The sequence below is a fragment of the Oryctolagus cuniculus genome, chromosome 6 (genome assembly GCF_051225735.1).
Source record: "Oryctolagus cuniculus isolate XC-2025 breed Fujian yellow rabbit chromosome 6, ASM5122573v1, whole genome shotgun sequence".
Taxonomy (NCBI): Eukaryota; Metazoa; Chordata; class Mammalia; order Lagomorpha; family Leporidae; genus Oryctolagus; species Oryctolagus cuniculus.
Window position 1 is genome coordinate 18,393,491 of NC_142872.1, and position 23,878 is coordinate 18,417,368.

Below are 23,878 nucleotides of genomic sequence, written 5' to 3' on the forward strand. Positions count from 1 at the left end.
TGCCACGGCTCACTAGACTAATCCTCCGCCTGTGGCGCTGGAACCCTGGGTTCTAGTCCCGGTTGGGGTGCTGGATTCTGTCCCAGTTGCCCCTCTTCCAGTCCAGCTCTCTGCTGTGGCCCAGGAAGGCAGTGAAGGATGGCCCAAGTGCTTGGGCCCTGCACCGGCATGGGAGACCAGGAGGAAGCCTGGCTCCTGGCTTCGGATCAGCGCAGCATGCAGGCCGTAGCAGCCATTTGGGAGGGTGAACCAACTGAAGGAAAACCTTTCTCTCTGTCTCTCTTTCACTAACTCTGCCTGTCAAAAAGATAAATAAAATAATAATAATAATAATAATAAAAGGAATCCAGGGGCAGTGCTGTGGTGCAGCGGGTTAAAGCTCTGGCCTGGAAGTGCCTGCATCCCGTATGGGTGCCAGTTCTAGTCCCAGCTGCTCCTCTTCTGATCCAGTTCTCTGCTATGGTCTGGGAAAGCAGTAGAAGATGGCCCAAGTCCTTGGGCCCCCTGCACCCACATGGGAGACCCAAAAGAAGCTCCTGCCTCCTGGGTTCTGATCGGTGTAGCTCCGGCCGTTGCGGCCAATTGGGGAGTGAACCAATGGGTGGGAGACCTCTCTCTCTCTGTGTAACTCAGACTTTCAAATAAATAAATAAATATATTTTTTAAAAAAGGAACCCAGTGAATCACCAATATTTAAGAAAATTGATATTTTTAAATAACTTTGTTTTTATTTTTTTCTATGAAATTTATATTTATTTATAATAACTTTGTTTTTAAAGATCTATTTATTTATTAAATATTTATTGATTTACATGAAAAGTAGAGTTACAAGGAAGCAGAGGCAAAGAGAGAGAAAAAGATCTTCCGTCCACTGGTTCACCCTTCAACGGCTGCAATGACTGGAGCTGGGCTATTCCAAAGCCAGGAGCCAGGAGCTTCTTCTGGGTCTCCCATTTAGGTGCAGGGACCCAAGGAGTTGAGCTATCTTCTGCTGCTTTCCCAGGGCATAGCAGGGAGCTTGATCAGAAGTGGAGCAGCCAGGAATTGAACCAGTGCCCATATGGGATGCCGGCACTGCTGGTAGTGGCTTTACCAGCTAAGCCAAAGTACTTCCCCCAAGAAAGTCGATCTTAACATAAGTTTAGCAAGTTTTGGCACCTTGAATGTTTAAGCATTTCACCCTTATCACCAGAAGTCACAAAGAGTTGCCCAGATTATACCTATAAAGTAATGAAGTGATTTGAAAGTTGAGTAAATCAACTGGCTTCATTGCTTTATAGCTATACCCACAAGAATTTGAGCTGGAAGAATTGTTAGTAACAAGTGCTTGTGTTTATCAACCCAATTTTCATGTTCATTGCCCTCTGACTTAAATACAAGCCTCATATATTTCATATCCAATAACTATGGCCCTAAACTAATTTAGAAAACAAATGTTCTCTTTGGCTACTCTCAATATACTTCATTGATTTCTTTCCTCATCCAATAAAGATAGAAATAGTCTTCTATCCTTATTAAATTTAAATTAGGTTTAAAAAATGTATGTACTGATGCCGAGTTCTTAAGGGATAAGATAGCCTCAACAGAAATGAGGGTGAAAACTTTCATAGACATCTAGTATATAAAATTAAACTGGCCATTATTGTGGAATCTTAATATGTGACTCATGCATGAAGAAATGTTTGGTGGCATTATGGTGCTATAGAAGAGGCCTCAGCCTGGACGTCGTCCTGCATTGTAGTCTGCAGTGTGCAATAACTAGTGTGCGATGTTGCATTGGCTCATTGGTTACTGGTTGCATCCCCATTTCCCTGGGGCTTTCCCAGAGTTAGCACTGAGAACTCTGCATTACAGGAGACCATTCAGCCCAGGGCACACCAGGATAGCTTGTTGGTCACCATATTGGTTGTTATCTCTGAACCTAAATTCCCCATTTGTCTAATGAGATGACTGAATTAGATGATCTATAAAATCTCAGTCAACTCTAAAGCTCCAGAGACAGAAAAATTATGTATGCAAAAGGATAGTTGGTTGTATAGTACAATTTTTCCTTCGGTGAAAGACCAGCTATTCTAATACTCTGCCTCTGTTACATAGCATGGTGTTTTAAAGCCCCAGGATTCAATACCATCAGGTTACACAAGTGAGTCCCACCCTCAGTAACATACAGGACCAGCTGAACATTTTTTCAGCAACCCAAAGCTGGGAGAAAGTAGGAGATGCAGAGATGGGGGCCCTGTTGGCCTGGAAGGGTGCCCTATTTTGAGACTCAGTGGCTTCTACTTTGCAGTTGTGCCCATCCTGGCCTGGCCAACATCAGATCCCTTTGCTTTCATTCAGTGGCTGTCAACAACAAAGGTCATGAATAGGGATCAGCCTCTAGTGAGAATGAAAGCAGGGCTTTGTGAAACCATGAATACAACACGCAGTGACCTGGTTTGTATAGGGCTGGTCAAAATAAAAGGGAGGCTTTCTCTAGCTGAGACCAACAGGTTGCTTATCTCTGCGACTACCAGTATTGAGTCACTGGGAAAGACAGCAGGGCCGTGTTCCTCTTGGACCACTCGTCCTGTGAACAGCCACCTGCCCACAGCCCTGCTCAGAGACACAGGCAGTGCTCAGTGGGGCCACCAGGCATTTCACAGCTCCAGAAGAAACCTGGCCTGTCCTCTGCCAAAGACTTTGTCAAACCTGGATGTGTTTTCTAGGGGCAGGTATTTAACGCAGCAGTTAAGTTGCCACTTAAGATATCTGCATCCCGAATCAGAGTAACACTTTGATACCTGGCGCAACTCCTGACTCCACCTTTCTGCTTAGTGCAAACTCTGGGGAGCAGCACATCATGGCTCAGATGGTTGGGTTCCTGAATTGAGTTCCTGGCTTCTGGTTTCAGAGCAGCTCAGCTCCACTCATTATGGGAATTTTGGGAGTGAACCAGCACATGGGAGCTTGCTCTCTCTTCCTCTTTCCCCCTCTCTCTCCCTCCCCCCACCCCTGCTTTGATTCTGTCTTTTTGCTTCCCAAATAAATAAATGATTAAAAATATCAGGGAACAAATTTTTTGTATAGGAAAATAATAAACGGAAACTAAAATGGGGCATGAGGAAGCCATGACTCATGCAGCCAGCCAAATACCTGGCAGTTGAGTCACATGTTCTAACCTAAACATCTCCAACAGTAAAACAAAGGCTACAGTGTCTTCTGCAAGCACTGAACTGTGGATAAAATACTGTGAACAGGGAGATGGGTTCAAAGATGCCTGTTTTTCCAGGAAGAGAAGGACATAATTTAATAATTAACATTAGTAAATTGATGTTTTAATACATGGATGGTGGAAGCTGAACAATCATTCACCCCCAGAGAGCCAAATAGAACATGGGTTTAAACTTACCATGTTCTCCTGTTTGAACATAGCTTCCCGCATCCCACACAGCAAATTCCTTAGACTGCTGATATTCAAAACCCTCACTGTTTCTGAGCTTAACTTGTTCAGTGACCACTGTCTTCTCACCGTTGATGGCCAAGGGTGCAGGAGCCTTCTACCGCTTTGTCTTACAAACGATGCTTTCCACCAACAACGGCTTTCCTACTCTGCCTTCCTCTTAGACTCCTCTTTTTCTCCCATTTCCATCCCTTCACAAAATCTTTCCTGAGTTCCCTACTGCTAGTGACGTCTCCTGCTTCTGAGTTTGGACAATGTGTTGTCAAGGGCCTCCATTGGGCACTTAATAAAACCCACTCTGTAGCTGTTTTTTCAAGCACATGTGTCTTACCTCTCCATTAGCCTTGAGGGCAGTGACTTGCACCTTGCACTTCCCTCACTGTTACTGAATAGTAGTATAATATTATTGAAATTGAATAGTACAGTTTACTGAGTCCTGGATTCGGTCACAAGAGCATGCTCTTTCCTGGAAATTAGACAGCTTTCTCATTGGTCTGAAACAATTTAAAGAAAGAAAGCTGGAGGGATAATGACAGACTCCAGGGGATAATAATAGAAGATAGATAATAATAGACACCAGAAAGAGTCTAAAATGCTAAAATTAGATGTCATTTGCAAGTCACTTGTCCTAGGTCAAACAGAAATTAGGATGGAAGATGTGGCAATGACCACGGGTGGGGGAGTGGAAAGATTTAGTCAAGTGATAACTCAGGTTGTGGCTATTATATCAAACACTGCTTCAGAGGTATTGCTAATGTTTTGAAACGAACTGACAAAGTCAACTTGGATTAAAGGATAATCGGATTGAGGAGTTTACTGAAAACAAGCTGAAGCTAGAATAAGTTCAATTTCCTCCTTTCACTTTTAGTCTTACTAAATTCACCTTCACAGGAGATTTTGTTTTGGCAGAATAATTGACTGTGTTTTCTGCAAAATTGAGAGAAAATTAAAATCTGCAAGCAGATAATAACATTTGCTCAGTGACTGCTTGGTCAGTGTTAGTTAACACATGAAGACGTGAGGAATATAAGGGAAACCAGAGTTTTGCATATTTTTGTAATAGCTCTTTATGCGGTATATTGTTCAGCCACAGCCCCATCAAAATCCTTTGCTTTTTTTCTTTTTCTCCCTCTATTTTTAGTAACTCATTTTCTACAAGATAATATGTAGACCTGTGCCATGAAGCAAAAATATTTTTAACATGCAAGCTCAGTAGCAACAAATGTAAAACAGAGCTTCTCCCTGAGAAAGTATTTTTCAGAAGGACAAGAACTAGAAGACGAGCAGAAAGGACTTATTTTTAAGGAGGTACACTTGGTTGAGTTTTTGTAAAATGACTGGACCTTATATGAGTATGTAATCTGAGGTTCAAAGAACTCTAGAACAGTTTCTCTAGTATGGTTCCAGATGGATTTGTTGAGGGGCCAGTGCTGTGGTGTAGCCACAGCTACATCTGGCCTGCAGCACCAACATCCCGTAAGGTTGCCGGTTCAAGTCCCTGCTGCTCCACTTCTGATCCAGCTCCTTGCTAATGTGCCTGGTAAAGCAGCAGAAGATGCCCAAGTCTTTGAGCACCTGTACCCACATGGGTGTTCCAGAAGAAGCTCCTGGCTCCTGGCTTCAGCATGGCCCAGCCCTGATTGTTATGGCCATTTGGGAAGTGAACTACTGGATGGGAGATCTCTCTCTCTCTCTCCTTCTATCTCCCTGTAACTCTGCCTTTCAGATAAATAAATATCTTTTTTAAAGATTTATTTATTTATCTGAAAGGCAGAGTTATAGAGAGAGGTAGAAACAGAGAGAGAGAGAGAGGTCTTCCATCCGCTGGTTCACTCCCCAGATGGCTGCAATGGCTGGAGCTGCGCCGATCCGAAGCCAGGAGCCAGGAGCTTCTTCTGGGTCTCCCACATGGGTGCAGGGGCTCAAGGACTTGGGCCATCTTCTACTGCTTTCCCAGGCCATAGCAGAGAGCTGGATCAGAAGAGGAGCAGCCGGGACTAAAACTGGCACCCTTATGGGATGCCGGCACTTCAGACCAGGGCTTTAACCCACTGCACCATAGCACTGGCCCCCTAAATATCTTTTTTTAAAAAAAAATGGATTTTTGATCCTTCTCCTGAAAAGTAGAATCTCTAAAACCTTGGACCAAAGACTAGGTCAGCACTACCCACACAAATAAATTCCAATGAAAAAAGAAAATAGGGTTTCAAGTCACATGGCTGTTGATAATCAGATAATTCTAACATCATTGAACACATTTGCCCTCAAGAACTTTGTATCATCACTTTTCTGACATTGAACAACCTCCTCCTTGGTATACACTTAGGGTTTTATCATGTCAGTGGTGGTTTTTCCAACATCTGAGATTCCTTACCAGGTCCCATTATTTCATCTACATTCTCAGTGTCCAACTCTGCACTAATCCCTCCTTCCTCCTCCTCTGATAGAGAACTGTTGCAGATGGTCTGGGCAGTGAACCAATGGGTCATCTTATAAATCATTGCCCTTGATTTCTTTTAAAAAATATTTTTCATCTACTTGAAAGGCAATAGTGAAAGAAAAGGGGGGTGAGGGGGAACGCTTCCACCTACTAGTTCACTCCCAGAATATAGCCAGGGCTGGGCCAGGCTGAAGTTGAGGGGCCTGGAGCACTGTCTTGTCTCCCGTGTGTGTGGCAGTGGCCCATGTGCTGAAGCCATCATCCATTGCTTTTCAGGCATGTTATTAGGAAGCTGGATTGAGAGCAGAGTAGCCAGGGCTGGAACTGGCAACCTCCATATGGGATCTGGGCTTCCCAGGCAGCAGACTAATGCGATATACTCCAATGCCCACCCCATTGCCTTCATTTCTGATCTGCACTTCTTTCCCTCATCTCTTGAAGACTTTGCAGTGTAACCATGATCCTCAGCTCCCAGCCCAACCTGTGCTTTTCTTAGTCTACAGTGACTTCTGTACTTTTCCCAGATCAAAACCATTTGAGAAGATATCCTACAGATTTCCTTTTCTCTTCCAATGTATTTCTGGATTTTCATCCCTCTCTTCCCTGTCTATCTCAAGTGCAGTACAAACATCTTTCCTATGTGAATGCTTCCTCTTGCCTCCTCAATTTATGCCCTCTCCCCTCTTCATCAGCTTGGCTCCACCAATCGTTCTCTTCTCCTTGGTCTTTGCTACAGTTGTATGGATGTCTTCCCATTCTCATTTTTAGAAATGGTTTTTCAACTCTTGTTGGAAAACATTTTTAATTTTATCCCCTGATTTCTTTATATCCCCTGGCTTTTATTCCATTTAATTAACAAAAGAATCCCATATTTATTTCCTCAGGGAAGAGATGTTACAATAGTTTAAAAAAATCAAATTCTTGTCTTTTCTATTTCAAAATTCTAAACTAATTAGGGATGAATCATGGAAATAAATAAGATACAACAATAGATTTGGGAGAACACGTGAGAAAAAGCCACAGATTTTGAGAAAATACTGGCATAAGTGTTTCTCACTTAGGACTTATAGGCATCATGTACAAAGTATTCATAAAAATCAACAATAAAAGATAAATTTATTTTAAAAGGCAATGTCTTCATCAAACACTATACAGAAGAACAAAGATGGGTATGAACAGCCAATAAAAGCATCAAAAGATGCTCAAAATCATTAGTCACCAAGTAAATATAAATTAAAACTACAGTGGGGCAGCATGTTATACCCACTGAGAATGAGTAAAATAAAAATCTGATGTAAAAACCATTGATGAGGGGCCAGTGCTGTGGCATAGCGGGTAAAGCCGCCGCCTGTAGTGCCGCCATCCCTTATGGGCGCTGGTTCGAGACCTGGCTGCTCCACTGTTGATCCAGCTCTCTGCTATGGTCTGGGAAAGCAGTAGAAGATGGCCAAAGTCCTTGGGCCCCTGCACCCACATGGGAGACCCAGAAGTTGCTCCTGGCTCCTGGCTTCTGGCTTCTGATCGGTGCAGCTCTGGCTCTTGTGGCCATTTGAGGAGTGAACCAGCGGATGGAAGACCTTTCTCTCTCTCTGTCTCTCTCTGTCTCTCTCTGTCTCTCTCTGTCTCTCTCTGCCTCTGCCTCTGCCTCTGCCTCTGCCTCTGCCTCTGCCTCTGCCTTTGCCTCTCTTCTCTCTGTGTAACTGACTTTCAAGTAAAATAAATAAATCTTTAAAAAAACAGGTTTATTTAAAAAAAAAACATTGATGAGGATGTGGAACAAGTAGAATTCTCTCATAATGCTGATGGGAATATAAAAGGGTACAACTACTTTGAACAGTTTTTGCCAGTTTCCTATAGTTAACCATAAACCTATCCTATGACCCAGAAACCCATTCAGGTTCTTCACTCAAGAAAAATGGAGGCAGGGGGAAGTCCACAAAAAGACTGGTATAAAGAACTTTATTATAGTAGCTAGAAGCTGAAACAATTCAAATGTCCATTAATAATGGTGGCATATGTATGCAATGGAGCGCAAATCGGGATTAGGAAGTAGCAAAGTATTGATATACTCAATAGTACAAGGGAGTCTCAATATCAGTATTTCCAGAAAAAAAAAAAAAAAAAAAAACAGAAACCAAGAAGTCGGCATGTCTGATTCTACCTATATGAAATCCAAACCTAATCTGTGGTGACAATAATTGGAAAATTGGTGATCTTAGGATTGGGGAAGGAAGGGAATTGAGGGGAGAAGGGAAAGTTCCAGGTGATGGGAATGTTCTTCATTTCGATTGAGGTGTGGATGGCATAACTGTGCATTTGTCAAGACTCACTGAAGTGAGAACGTAACAAGTACTCATTCTCTTGTATGAAAAGTATGCCTCTGTAAAAAAAAAAAAGTGGTAAAATCTAACTCACAAGTAGGAAAAAATGAAAATGTGTGAGTATAAATATAAATATATATGTATAAATGAGGGGTCTTCAAAAATTTCATGCATGTTATGAAAAACTATGCAGGAATTCCAAAAAGCTTTTGCACCAAGATCAACTTTTTTTTTTTTTTTGACAGGCAGAGTGGACAGTGAGAGAGAGAGACAGAGAGAAAGGTCTTCCTCTGCCGTTGGTTCACCCTCTGATGGCCGCTGCGGCCGGCGCACCGCACTGATTCGATGGCAGGAGCCAGGTGCTTCTCCTGGTCTCCCATGAGGTGCAGGGCCCTCTCATATTCCTCAAAGATTGCATCTGGTTGGTTTGTTTATTTATTTATTTAGATGTATCTATTTATTTGTAGTAGTATTAGAGAAATAGAGGGAGAAGGCAACAGAGAGAGATCTTCCATTCTTGTAGAATATCTTATATCCAGGGGCAAGTGCTGTGGTATAGCAGGTTAACCTGCCGCCTGCAGTGCCTGCATCCTATATGGGCACTTTTTCAAGTCCTGGCTGCTCTACTTCCAATCCAGCTCCCTGCTAATGATCCTGGGAAAGCAGCAGAAGATGACCCAAGTGCTTGGGCCTCTGCCACCCATGTGCAAGACCTGGAAGAAGCTCCAGGCTCCCGGCTTCCATCTGCTGCAGCCCCAGATGTTGTGGCCATCTGGGGAGTGAACCAGTGGATAGAAGATCTCTCTTTCTCTCTGTAACCCTACCTTTCAAATAAAAAAAAAAAAAAAAAAAACTAAATCTTTTTTTAAAATCGTATACAATGATTCTTACCCTGTAGGTAATTTACAAAGCTTGATGAATTGTTAATTTCAGGGTGTAGTCTCACTAGCCCATCTGTTTCGGCCTTCAAAGTAGGAGCCAAGATATTTGAGGGTACAGCATTGCTCTGTTTGAAAGGGTCAATATCCAAGTCAAATAATTCAGTTTTTTGTTTGTTTGTTTGTTTTGTAGTCATGAGAAGCTGGTAAGAAACAAGGTCCTTGAAGAAATAAGTAGATATGAAGCTCCAGGATGACCAGGCCCCATCAGTCTGGTCACTGTGTTTCTAACACTTGGCATCTAGTACAATGCCTTGTGGGCATTCAGAAGTGTTTTGTGGAATAAATGAATAAGCAGGATGGGTAGAAGAGAAAAGTCCACAGGGGAAAGGATAGTATCCCCAAAGATAGTAACTGGATCAATAAAATAATTGATGTCAGACTTATCATTTTGTTTTATAGACTATACTGTGTATTTGCCAGCAGTGTCACTACCCAAATATAGATGGACAAGGGTGCTACACAGCAGGAGAATGCCGTGTGCTTTGGTTAAACTATGGTTAAATAATTCAAAGTTAATTTTGGGCACCAGGGATTGTGCTAGGAGGGGCCTTAGAATTCTTAGGAAGTTTGATGATCAGATGATGAAAGCAGCAGAGTTGAGATTTTGTCACCTATGATATTCAGAGAAAACGTGTTGGATCACCCGTAGATTAATTATTCCTCCATCCATGGTCTTGCGTCACTACAGTGAACTACCAGTCACAGGCTACTCACGAAGACAAAGAAGTTTATTGAGCTCACAGTTTTGGAGCCTGAGCATCCCAGTGGCATAGCACAGGCACTGGTAAAGACCCTGAAAGACCTCCCACAAGGCCCCACCTCTTAAAGGCTCTGCCACCTCCCAGTCCCACCACCTTGGTGCCAGCCTTCTAACACAAGGACCTTTGTGGGACACTCAAACAATCACCAAGTCACAAAAGTTACTCTAGTACTAACAGAAGGCAAACTTGCTTTGTTTCACTTGGAATCTACCAAGCTCGGTTGCACACTTTCATTTTGCTACCCCACATCTATCTCAAATTACCCCAAAGGGCATTGATTGCTATGTTTAAGAAGTTTTCAGGGAACATTATTTTAAATTAATTCTAAAATTAAAATATCTTGCATTTAATACTTGGGCTAGTAAGGCAGTATCACTAAAACTAACCAAGCTCAGTCAGTCTTGCAAGAATGCAGTAGAAAGAAAAAAAAAAGACAGAAGCAGACTGCAAGAGAATGGAAATTAAAATAGCAGGAATGGGGAGGGGTATAAATAAAGACAAGAATAAAAGATGACAGGCAGAAGGAAGACATGTGAAGTAGCCATGGGAATGAGACACAAACATACCGAGCTCCCTCCTGGCTTGGCTGCGTCGTGTCGCCCTGCGGGAGGCAGAAGGAGAGAAAACAAATGGAACTTCATAGTTGCTTTATCTGCACTCTCATTCCTAAGTCTGGCTTTACTGCCCCCTTGTTTAGGGCAGAGATGAAAGGCCGTCTTGTCGACGTGCGAATCTCCAAGACGTTGTCCAGAACTGAAGTCATGGTGCTAAGCCTTTGGCTGACCGGTGATTGAGGCAAGAGAAGGATGGGAGAGAGTTGTTCCCGGTCTAGGGGACTTGGCTTCGGTTCTGCCTGAGGGTCCTGCTTGGAGTGTGACAGGCTGTCCTGAACGTGGACTTCAGTATACGCTCTGAGCTCAGAGCCACGCACGTTAGCAACGCTGGCAGCTCCTGAGCTTCTTGCTCTCAGGGCTCCTGTCTGCTTTTTCTTTCTTTTAAAATTGAAGTTTATTAAAAAAAAAAAAAAAAAAGTCTCCTCTTACAGGGCCCAGCAGGGGCAGCACAGGTGAACCCAACAAGAGGCTGCCTACTGCTTCAGTCTTAGCTTCTTTTCCCCTCACAGCTCTCTCTGTTCCTCTCAGTTCCACAAAGCATGCAGGGCAGCATTCAAGGAGCAGGTTCACACAATCCACTCCTTTCTTTTCTCTGAGGGTTATTTTCAGACAGGTATTTTTAGTTCCACATGCACTTTTTTTTTTCAGTGCAGGTTTCCCTAACATTTGAATCCTTGGTAACATTTGATTCTCATCCCTCCCTCTCTTCCTAACAATTCTGAAGAGGCTGCCTTCCTTAACCTCAGAACAGCTACATGCTGCCTGCAGCATTTCCTAAGCTATTTAATTAGGCCCGGCTCCAGCATCTACAACCCCTCCATCAGTCTGGCCCTTTTTCCACATCTACCAATGCCAGAATTATATCAGAGTATTTAACACACGTGCTAAAATATCTGCAAAAGATCATTCTACCTGCAGGGCAACGGGCAGGACAAATGGAGCACATTTTCGTCCTCTGTGCCCTAGGGCCAATGTCCTTGTTCAGGCTTTTCGCTTCCACGCTGTGCTGAAAAGGAAGGTAGCAGAGAAGTTTGTGTCCTATGCAAAAATGGGTGACGGAGCTTCAGATTCAATGGGGGAAGAAAAAGGCGAGCTAGGACTGAATCCCTACTGTGGGAAGACACCAGTGCCAGATGTTTTGTCTACATTGTTTCCATTGAGTTAAGATGGAATTGTGTCTGTTTTATAGATGATGGAACTGAAACATGGAGAAGCCAAGTGCTGAGTGGTTGAGTGTTCTATCAGATTCCAGTACACTGGGAGGCTTCCTCTGTTGTTGACCCAATTGTCCATATGCCCATGTCCTGCTTTGGCCCTTACGTTCACAAAAACTCAGAAAACGAGAGGGTAACCATATCTTTTTTTCCCAGTGGAGCAAAGTGGCAGTACATTCCCAGCACGTGGATGATTTGTGTACTGGGGCTGCAGGTCAGACAGCAGTCTGGGGCCCAGTTGGCTGTGTGATTGGTGGTTGTTTGTGTTTCCATTTGTTTCTGCATGCGCACATTCATTCTGCAGGATTTACTGCACACCTACTATGTGCCAAACATCCTTCTAGACACATAGCAGGAAGCAAAACAAGATAGGCCATTACACTCAGGAAATGGAAAATGTTATGCTTCTGCTGTCTTCCTGTGTGAAGTAGAAACAAGAGGTCTCCTTCATGGGCTTGTACTAAGGATTTTAAAAGTTCGTATATATGGTACTAACCACAGGGTGTATATCAGGCACAGGGTAAGCACTCAATAATATTTCTTATTGTTGTTATTTGTCAATGCAAATTGTTATCGCTGGCACGGATTGAGCTAAAATCAACATTGTTGACAATAGCAGGACTTTGGGGATAGAGAAACTGAGTTGGGGGCGGAGAACCACTGTCCCCTGGAGGCTCATGGGTGGAAAGTAATTTCCTGTCACATTTGGCTGGGCCTGAGGGCTCCAATGGGAGCCACTTGGCTATCGCTCATTGAAACACTAATGGAAATGTCAGGCTGACTTGAGAGTTTACTTTTCCTGCCCATTTCAGTGTGTAAAGTGGTCCTGAGGTTTCCTTTTGCCCAGTGCAGACAATTATGGCCTCTTACAGAAAGCAAATTGCAGGTGTTACAGTAGTTATTATTATTATTATTTTTTTGACAGGCAGAGTGGACAGTGAGAGAGACAGAAAGAGAGAAAGGTCTCCCTTTGCCGTTGGTTCACCCTCCAATGGCCACCGCGGCCGGCGCACCGCACTGATCCGATGGCGGGAGCCAGGTACTTCTCCTGGTCTCCCATGGGGTGCAGGGCCCAAGTACTTGGGCCATCCTCCACTGCACTCCCTGGCCACAGAAGAGAGCTGGCCTGGAAGAGGGGCAACTGGGACAGAATCTGGCGCCCCGACCGGGACTAGAACCCAGTGTGCCGGTGCCGCAAGGCGGAGGATTAGCCTACTGAGCTGTGGCGCCGGCCTACAGTAGTTATTTTAAATAAGTCAAGCATAAAAGTATTTCTAAATTTCTTTGCACATCAGAAAAAAAGAATAGATTTATTTATTTGAACATCAGAGTTGCAGAGAGAGAGGGAGACTTTCCATCAGTTGGTTCACCCCCCAAATGGCTGCAACAACCAAGGCTATGCCAGACTGAAGCCAGGGGCTAGGAACTTCATCTGGGTCTCCCATGTGATTGCAGGGGTTCAACCACTTGGGCCATCTTTTGCTGCTTTCCCAGGCATTTGTCAGGAGCTGGATAGGAAGTGGAGCAGCTGGAACACAAACCAGCACCCATATAGGATGCCATCATTGTTAAGTGGCAGCTTAAATAACACATCGACCCCACTTCAGAAAGTTTTTGTTCCCCCTTTTTTTCTCAGGAAGCTGGAGCTGCATTGAATCTGCCCTATATGCTTTAGGTATTAACATGGGTGCATAGAATAGCAATTTGTTATGTTAATGGCCTCACAGCCATTCGAAGGATTTTCTATATTCCCCAAGTCATTATGCCAAGACAGACAGCAGCAGCACATTATAGGAATAAGCCCAGGTTTCCAATAATTGATATGCTTAAGTTACGAGAGAAGAGCGGGAAGACTGACTAGAAATGAGCCATGGGGGCCAGCGCCATGGCTTACATTGCTAACCCTCCGCCTGTGGCACCGGCATCCCATATGGGTGCCGGGTTCTAGTCCTGATTGCTCCTCTTCCAGTCCAGCTTTCTTCTGTGGCCCGGGAAGGCAGTGGAGGATGGCCCAAGTGCTTGGGCCCTGCACCCACATGGAAGACCAGGAAGAAGCACCTGGCTCCTGGCTTCGGATCGGCGCAGCACCGGCCGTAGCAGCTATTTGGGGAGTGAACCAACGGAAGGAAGACCTTTCTCTCCTCTCCTCTCTCTCTCTCTCTCTCTCTCACTGTCTATAACTCTACCTGTCAAATAAATAAAAAAAAAAGAAAGAAACAAATGAGCCATGGCTACAGAGAATTTGATCATTGCCTGAATGCAGGGATAAAGTTGTCTCCAAGCCCTGGTCCCAATCTCTCCCTTTGATCGTAGAGCTTGAAATTTTGAAACTTATAAGTTTGGTTGGTTCATTTCTCTCTTTCTTTTTTTAAAGATTGACTTATTGATTGTTGGATTGATTTGAAAAGTAGAGTATGAAAAGGGAGCGGGAGAGAAAAGAAGCAAGATTTTCCAGCTGCTGGTTCATTCCCCAAATGGCCACAACATCTGGAGCTGGAGTTGGGACTAGATTATACCAAAGCCAGGATCCCAAAACTCCATCCAGGTCTCTTACATGGATGGCTTCCGCTGCTTCCCCAGGTACATTAACAGGAAGCAGGATTGGAAATGGAGCAAGCAGGACTGGAACCAGCACTCCGGTATGGGATCTAGAGTCACAAGTGGCAGCTTAACCCGCTGTACCACAACGTCAGCTTATGTGAGTTCATTCCTCAGAATCTCTTGATGTTCCTAATGCTTTTTTTTAAGTTTTTAATTTTAAACTTATTCTTTGGAATTCAAAAAAGGAAAAAGAAACACAAATCCTTTCATTTAGCCTGTGCCTACATGAAATTGTATTTATTTGTATTGTTGAACAGTTGATCTGTCTTCAGAGCAGGGCCAGCAGGCTACTCTGCTAGTTGTGATTTGGACACAGGTTTCGGTCTGGCTTACCTTCCTGTACACATGGTGTAGTCACAGAGGGGAGTGGAATCTAAGTGAGGACAGTGAGAAAGGCCAGAATGGAATGCTCCAGGAGACAATTTCCACCAATAAATCCAGTAACTTAACCGGTACCTGAACAGTGACAGGAGGTCTCCATGCCCAGAAATCCACTTTAGCGTCACACAAAATAATGCATCAGTCCCCTATCTCCTCAAGGTTAGACCAGGAGCGCCAGAGGTTTCTCTGACACTAGACTAGTCACTACCATGAGGTGGAGAGTGTTGGGCTGAGGTCTCCCTCAATAAAGAGGCTCTGGGGGATCATTTTAACCAGTGATGCATTGTTTTTGATTGTCAAGTGCAGGATGAGTTCCTTGGCTGGAAATCAATGTTATACCAATTTGGAACCTATTAGTGTCTGAACAACATGGGGTCATCATGGGAGTCAACTGGCCAAGCCACCCAAGCCAAGTCCCATGAACACTAACTGCCTGTCCCTTGTCTCTAAATCTGGATGCTGGATGGGCTGTCCCTTTGCAAAGAAAATGAAAAGTGCAGTCACTGTATTTTTCTGTAGGTATGTGTGGTGGCACTATCTAGCCATCTTTGCCAATATTCCCAACGAAAATTCTCAATACAGCCTTCACAAAGTATGAAAGGAAAGGGGAAATATTAGATACGAACTCCTTGGCAGTAGCTTTAGTTTCAGCCGCGACTCAGCCCATAGACGGAAGCTGCCAATACTCAGGAGAAATGAAACACAAAGAACTGTTATTTACTCAAGAAGAGTACACTCCTATGTTTGCCCGAGATGAAAAATAAAGAAATGATTTTTCATTCCGAGAAGAAAGGCATCACAGATGTTACAGGGTGACCTTTAGAATCAGTGTCACCGAGGGCAGCTACCAGCCGGAGGCAAAGGTAGGCCCCGGTTCTACGTCCCCAGCTAAACTTGTCCAAAGTCAGTGCTGAGAAAAGAGTAGTTCCCAGCTTGGAGGACAGGCCACTCAGCTCCGGAGCCTTACTCCAGCTGTTCCACATCCAAGAGGCTCTGTGGTTCCACAGACTTGGGTTTGAGATCTGACCCAGTGATCTTGAATAGGTCACTGAGCTTCTCCCCCAAACTTCATCACTTAATGGGAGAGACTCTTGTGTGCAGGCGGCCCAATATCCCAAATCAGCATTCAGAATCTGGTTATGCCTGGGACCAGCAGGTATGGTGGATCCCCAGTTGATTTCATGAGTCTGTGGGGTTTTGTTTGCTTGTTTGTTTGCATATGATTAAGAAGTAGTAAGTGATGAAGTTGAGCAGGAAGGCAGATAGTGAGAGAGAAAGAAAATAGGACTAAACTTGTGCAGAAAAATTGTGTCTAATCTCCAGGATGGGGAGCCAGAGGCTGAAGGGACTTGCACGCGACATTTTCTGCAGGCTGAGACCCACACATAACCATGTGTAAAAATACACCGAAAGTTCCAGAAATACCTGAAGGAGATTGGGAAAGGAGAAAAAGGATGATAGGATATTCACAGAAACGAGGACCAGATCGAGAGAAATCGCTAAAAATGTTGGCATGACTCTGTTGCCCCGAGCTGGAAGCGAATCTCACCTCTGCTGCTTACCTGAGCCTCAGATGGCTTAGGAAGAACGCGGTTACTGCAGTTAACTGCATGCGTGAAGATTTGAGCCAAGGCCTTGCCAGAAAGCAGCTGTGCTTTCCAGAAGCTCCTATTGACATAAAATTCTTAAAGGGGAAAGAAAAACAAAACAGACACACAGAGGACTGGTCAGCTGTTTTAGATCCAGCAGAATTAATCAAATCTAAGAGAGGGTGAGCAGGATTGAGTTTGAGAACATCGTAGGGCACAAGCCAGGAAACTCAAATTTTTTACACCTTCTGTGCCAATAAAGTCTTTTCTCAGACTGACACAACCAGAGAGTGGGAATTCCGAGAGTGAGATCGCCCTTTTCAGCACTCTTCTAAAGGTCAGAGTTTCTATCGATCTTTGATTTGCTGGGGTTGATGGGAGTTGGTGAGCTTGGCTTGATCTTTGAGGGCCCTGGTACTTCATGCTGGCGACGGAAGCCCTGGTGGCTTGTCTCAGAGTGACACAGTCAGCAGCTCTCTGCACAAGTGGCTCCCATGATTATTTGTAATGTAGCGACATAGTGACTAGGAAGAAAAACCTCCACAAGGGTGGAGCACGTCTGAGATTTCTGGATTTCCTCAGTTCTGCTTGCAGGCACACAAATCTCGCCTTTCTGAGAAGAAACCGCAGGCATCTAGCAGGTGCACACTTGTCTTCTGGTTCCGGAGATGGACAGCGTGTGTTGCCCGAAGCCAGGACCACTGCTCCTGCGGTCAGTGGAAGTCACGAAGCCTGCTTGATTTGAGTGCACGCTCGCGACTGACTCACAAGCTGCTCTTTGTGCACGTTTGCAGCTCTTCCCAGACAGCACCTTCCCTGGGTTCTCACCTACTCCCTGTGCTGGGGAAGGTCAAATACCACCATTCTCCCTTCTAGATAAGGAGCCCTGGGCTGTGAAAGCTCAGCTGATAGGAGCAAGGTCCTCAGGCAGAGGTGTGGGGCTCTTCTCCCAGGTGTCCTGTTTGCTTTTGCTGTGTAACAACCCCAACCTTGGTGCTTGTGGATTCAGAACAGCAGGAACCTGTACAGGTGGGGATGAGCTGACTGTCAAAATGAAAAAGTGTCTGAGATAAGGATTCAAAATGCTTACAAAATAAATCAGCAAATGGGAAGAGCTTTCCTACATACCCACAGTAATAGGTAAGAAAACAACATGAAAAAAATATATAAAAATATAAAATAATTTGGGAAAATTTTCAGAATTTCAAAAAATATAAAATATATGAAATAACTTGGGAAAATGTTTCAAAATTGGGCAAGACCTATATGAAGATAACATGAAATGTTTTGAAGGATATTTTTAAAATAAAATCAATGGAGAGATATTTTCTTTCTTAACCGTATCTTTTCTGACAAAATGCCATACATCATATTCCAGAACAATATTATCTCTGTTCTATGGGGCCAGCGCTGTGGCACAGAAGGTTAACGCCCTGGCCTGAAGCACCGGCATCCCATGTGGGCACTGGTTCGAGACCTGGCTGCTCTGCTTCCGATCCAGCTCTCTGCTGTGGCCTGGGAAAGCAGTAGACAATGGCCTAAGAACTGGGGCCCCTGCACCCAACGTGGGAGACCCAGAAGAAGCTCCTGGCTCCTGGCTTTGGATCGGCACAGCTCCAGCCGTTGCGGACAACTGGGGAGTGAACCATTAGATAGAAGACCTCTCTCTTTCTCTCTCTCTCTCTCTCTGCCTCTGCCTCTCCTCTCTCTGTGTAACTCTGACTTTCAAATAAATAAATAAATAAATCTTTAAAAAAATATTATCTCTGTTCTAAATGTAACTCAATTCTGAGAAAAGTGCAGCATAAAGGTATGTGGATTTGATACTATTAATGTCAAGTTTATTCCATATGCAAAAAAGTCATATCATCAGTAAGAATATACATATTAGACTAGGCATAACCTTATTTAAATAAACAATAAAATGTGAAGCATATCAGATATTAAAATGTTATAAAATTCCTATGATTTAAATAAATGAACACCTAATAGTCAATTGGATAACCATAGGCCTGTGATCATCCCAGGTTATACGTCTTGTCTCAGGACAATTGATCTTCCTCTACTCTCAAAAGTGGCCTTGTATGGATGATAAGTTATATGACCATCCTACAATTAGCCATATATAACAGAAAGTGGAATTAAAACAAAAATTTATTTTGGTACAAAAAAATTTTGAAATCCATGCATTCAAGGTGTCTTCAAGAAGTTCATGGAAATACATGGTATAAAAAAATGTACATGGATTTAAACATTTTTGCACCCAAATAAACTTACATTTTAATTCCATTTTGCCACAGCTTTTGGAAGTGTCCTCACATATTTCTCTCTACTCCCTTCCCAAACCCTACTTAAATGTCAGTAAATTCATTTTAAAAATATTAGTCAAAGGTCTGAGAGAAGAGATGGAAGATAGATGAATGAATGGATGAATATACAGATAGGTAGATAGATGTCTATATATATATGTATATATATGTATGTGTGTGTATATAAATATATATATATATATACACACACATATATAGAGAGAGGTGAATTGATCATTCAACCAACAACCAACCAAGAAAAAGATGTGTGTACTACAGTGAGAATTAAAATCGAATGTGATGGTCAAGGATGACCTTGCCTATTTTTGAAAAAAACTCTTAGATGAAAACATTAAAGCTAAATTGGGATTTGAAAGGCAAGAAGATCAAACTACGAAAAGGGCTGGAAGAGATACTTTGTATTCATGGATACTAACTGGTGCACGGGCTGTAAGCTAGAACTAAACTAAGCTATTTGAGAAACCTAAATGCTCACACAGCTACAGCATCAAACACATCTAAGAATGGTCTGAGGGGCTGGCGCTGTGGCGCAGTGGGTTAACGCCCTGGCCTGAAGCACCACCATCCTATATGGGCACCTGTTCTAGTCCCGGCTGCTCCTCTGCCAATCCGGCTTTCTGCTATGGCCTGGGATAGCAGTGGAGGATGGCCCAAGTCCTTGGGCCCCCGCACACACGTGGGAGACCTGGAAGAAGCTCCTGGCTCCTGGCTTCAAATCGGTGCAGCTCTGGCCATCGCAGCCATCTGGGGAGTGAACCAGCGGATGGAAGACCTCTCTCTCTTTCTTTCTCTAACTCAAACTTTCAAATAAATAAATAAATCTTTCAAAAAAAAAAAAAAAAAAAAAAAAGGTCTGAAAGGCCAGACCATTTAGGGCTTTGAAAGCTACAGTAAAAAGTTTAGATTTCCTTCTAAATGTAATGCAAATCAGTTCAATAATGTTGAGCAGAAGAATGATGTCTGATAAACATGTTTAAATGAGGGAGATGTGGGTAATGAGTTGTGGCAAGAGCAGAAGCCAGCTTATTAGTTGAGAGGATAACTGGCAAGAGGAGATAGTATCTTCAGCAAGAATGATAGAAAGAAAGGGGGAAAGAAGTGCTCAGATTCAGGAGGAGCCATTGATAGGGCATCTAGTAGCCATAAGGGGAAGACGGACAGAAGTGGCCGTATGGAAATGCAAATGTATTTAATGAATCATGAACAAAATTAAAAGTTAGATGATAAAGGAAAATTATATGTGACATATATGACAAAGTATTGAAATGTATTTTGCATATATTAAAAAGATTAGTATCTAAAATCTATAAGCTATAAATCAATAAGATAAAGGCAAACAACCCAATAGAAAATATATATTGTAGAAACAGATCATTTACAGAAAAAAAAAACACAAATGAAAATAGTATGTGCAAAAAGATTCACCACTTGACAGTATATAAACAGTTATAAAATAACTTTATTCTTTCTTTGGAGAAGTTTTTAAAAATAAAATGTACATAAAATGAGAGAGGTGTGAGTATTTGGTGTAATGGTTAGGTCACTTTTTGGGATGCCCAAATCCCATATCAGAGTACCTGGTTTAAGTCCAAGCTCTTTTGCTTTCACTCCAGCTTTCTGCTAATATGCACCATGAGCGGCAGCAGGCTCTAGCTCAAGTACTTGGGTTCCTGCCACTTATTTTCAGGACCAGAGTAAGTTCTGGGTTCCTGGGGTTGGCCTGGCCCATTGCTGGCTGTTCTGGGCATTTGGGAGAATGAACCAACAGGTAGATACTCACTCTCTATCTCTCTGTGTCTTTTTGCCTTTCAAATAAAATGAGGATAAATAGATCTAATGGAAGAGAAAAATATGAGTTTATTCTGTATTAGTTTAGAGAATGAGTGTAAATTGAGTGAATTTAGAAATTAGAGGAAGTAGGAGCACAGCTGTCAAATTTTCTAATTGATAGAATCTTCATATTTGTGCTGGAGAGAGATTTTCAAATGTGTACCTGCAGGCATATACAAGAATATTGATTGCAAGTTCATTTTGAAGGCAAAAAAACAGAAAGAGTGAGTATGAAAGAACCATCTGTTTGCCCATTTTTAGTGACATTCATGCCATGAAAATGTGGGAATTTTTAAGAGTGTTATAGATATGTATGTACTTAATTGGAATCATCTCTGATTTTTTAGGAAGAAAAATATTAAGTAACAAAACAGCATGAAGGGTTTGATTTTATGTATATGGGCAGAATTAAACTATATGTAAATATGTAGAATAACATACGGAAAATATAGGACAAAAATTTTTAAAATGTATTTAAGAAGCAATACCCATTACCAACAATACCCACAACAGCTAGGGCTGGACGGCTGGACGAGGGCAGGAGCCAGGAGTTGAGAATGCATTTCTGGTCTCCCACATGGTGGCAGGGCCACAGCCACCTGTCCCAGGACCTGCTGCCTTCTTGTGTGCCTATTAGTAGGAAGCTGGAGTCAGGAGTCAGAGGCAGGAATCAAACCTGACCACTCTGATGTGGGACATAGGCATCAGACATCTTACCTAGCATCTTAACAACTCGACTGAATGCCCTCCACTGTATGGTGAAATTTTAACAGTGGTTCAGCAGTGAGGTTGGCAGTTGGTGCGGAAGGCAGAGGGAGGAAGAAGAGCTTTTAGTTTTTACGCTATACACAGCCACATTGTTTAAATGTTTCACTGCATGTATTTATGTATAACTTGAGCAGTTCTCTTAAAATATATGTTCATTTTTTAAAACCTAAATACTTGGAATCTTGGCAGTCATCAGTACCTGGAAAGAACCACATCGAGACTCAGAAAGCACTTTAGTGCTAAACAGTTGGGAAATTCTTGAGGAAACCTAAGTCTCCTCTTTACTGAACAAGGCTTCACAGGAGTCCAGTGCACCTGGAGTCTGGGCAAGTGGTCTTGAAAGGCAGAGTTGCAGACACAGGGGCAAAAGCAGAGAGCGGGATCTTCCACCCACTGGTTCACTCCCCAAATGGCCACAACAGCCAAGGGCTGGGCCAGGCCAAAGCCAAGAGCCAGGAACTCCATCCAGGTCTCCCACGTGGGTGCCAAGGTCCAAGCATTTGAGCCATGTTCTGTGCCTTTCCAGGTGCATTCACAGGAAAAAGGGTCAGAAGTGGAGTAGCCGGGGTTAGAAGCAGGTACCCATAAAGGATGCCGGCATCACAGGTGGTAGCTTAACCAGCTGCACCACAGCACTGGCCCCATGTGGCACTAAAGGATGCAAAGGACGAGCTCCAGGAAGGGAAACAAGGCCGAGGCTTGCATGTTTGACCTCTCTGTGTCTCGTTTTCCAAACCCCTCATCCTCAAAATGAAGTCTTGGCCAAAGCAGTGTTTCCAACTGTTTTTTTTTTTTTTTTTTTTTTTTTCCTGGAGGGGGCAGGTTGGGGCTGGAGGGAGAACAGGAAACGTTTGTATTCTCCAAATGAAATCTTATGAAAATCTTGCTATTTTTAAATAGTAAAAGTACTTTTCTTAAGTCAAAGGAGGTGAAGGGCTAGAGCCCTGGCCACCCCAGAGGGCCCCAAGGCCATGGAGAACACTCCCTAAAAATTTAAAAATTTTCCAGTCTAGATCCTTTCCGAAGCCTTTTCTTTGAAAGTTCAGAATTCGTGTTTACACTTGTCACCTGGGAACATCAGCCAAGCCAGAGCCCCAGTGAGTGCCGAGGAAAGCAAAGTTAGAATTCGGCTGCGAGATACCGGGAAGGGAGAGAAAAAGAAGCATTTATGACACCGTCAGTGTGTGTTTGGCATTGTGTAAGCCACTCTGCTACACTCTAACACCACGGTTTAATCCACACAGCCTCCCTGTGCAGCCCTACCCAGATGAGGAAACCAGGAGAGAAGGAGCTTGTCCCAGGCCACCGCGCTTAGCAAGGCCTGAGCTGGAATGGCACCATTTGCCTAGCTGGAAAGGTGGTGCTAGGTAGACCTGAAGAATGGTTTCCAACTGGGGGGGGGGGGGAGAGTCCTAGAGTGGAACTGCTGGGGGACGCAGGGCATGGAGGAGGACACCACGGGCTGGGGGGCAGGCAGACATCCAACACCAGCTCCTCACACTTGCAAGCTTTGGGACTGTGTCTTCTAACAGTCTATTTGGGGAACTAAGTGTATGAGAAACAAACTGAGGGAAACATAAGGTAGCATTGAATTAGCTCTTCAAGTACGTAGTATAGTCTGGAAATGGAGTTTTGAGGTTTTTTTTTTTTTCCTGTGATAAATTTACACTCTTCTTCCAGCCTCTCCAGGTACCTGGCAGAGCTAGGGTTGTGGTCCATGATGTATTGTCTAGCACATGTGAGCATGATATGCTCATAGATATGCACACTGTGACTTGCGTGTAACAGCTGCCTATTGCACCATCGATTGACTTAATTTGCCTGTCTTAATAGGCAGGGCTTTTCTGCATGCAACACATCCTGCTCAGGAGTTGTCCCTACTTGTAACTTACCATTGCAATTGTTATTTACTTGTTTTTCTAAGTAGCCAATTCATAGAACAGCCAGACAACAGCTGAGTCATCTTGGAAGAGAGCCCCCAAGTCTCCTCTGCACAGCAGACTTTACAAAAAGATCACCCTTAGTGGTGTACAAAATGAATGACCTCCACTGTTTACTAATGTTCCCAAGAGTTATTATTATGGACGAAAAGACTTTAATGCTCTCTTGAATCCAATTATGCCAGGTGAATGAAGTGCTGGCCACGAATTACTCTGAACAAGCCTGGGGCACAACATAAGCCTCCAGGTCCTGCCAAATGTAACTGAAAGTGTGCTGTCTTCAGAGCTCGAAGACCAGGCGAGACTTTGACTGAACATAGCCACAACCAGCGATGCTGACGCTAAGCCAGGATGCTCATTTTTCTGAGTCATCACATTCTTCAGTTTTGATGAGAATAAACTATTGGCATATCCCCAATCTAAACCATTCAAGTGTGGTTTAATTTAAAATAATAGCAAAGAAATTCACCAGTGCCGTTTCTGTGACATCAAACATAATTCTAATTTTCAGAGCATTGCTATAAGGATCACTAGCAGTGTCACAGGAGGAACAGCAGATGTAGACACTGAGATGGCTTCCTATCCAAGACGGCAGCAAGGAACCATGCCTGTTCATATGTGCATCCCCCACGGTTCGTGTAACCTTGCCCATAGCTGAGTTCAATATGTGTGGATCTTGAAGAAGACTTAGTTATGGTTCTGTGTG

The 23,878-nt window shown here is 43.4% G+C and overlaps 1 protein-coding gene across 6 annotated transcripts in view; it reads left to right on the forward strand.

The window, feature by feature from the left end:
• Nucleotides 1–23,878, forward strand: part of CCDC192 (coiled-coil domain containing 192) — a 310,484-nt gene that overhangs the window by 244,040 nt on the left and 42,566 nt on the right. For 2 of the 6 annotated variants that reach the window (XR_016235323.1, XR_016235326.1), the window contains 4 exons: nt 14,314–14,431; nt 16,567–16,641; nt 16,887–17,016; nt 17,683–18,062. The exons of 3 other annotated variants lie outside the window; for them this stretch is intronic. Coding sequence is in view for 1 of the 3 variants with exons in the window: in XM_089334914.1 (XP_089191040.1) it covers nt 14,314–14,405 (92 nt within the window). In the remaining 2 variants the exon portion in view is untranslated. Of the gene's footprint in view, nt 1–14,313; nt 14,432–16,566; nt 16,642–16,886; nt 17,017–17,682; nt 18,063–23,878 lie in introns of those variants that run through there. One more of the 6 variants, XM_089334914.1, reaches the window with a different exon arrangement.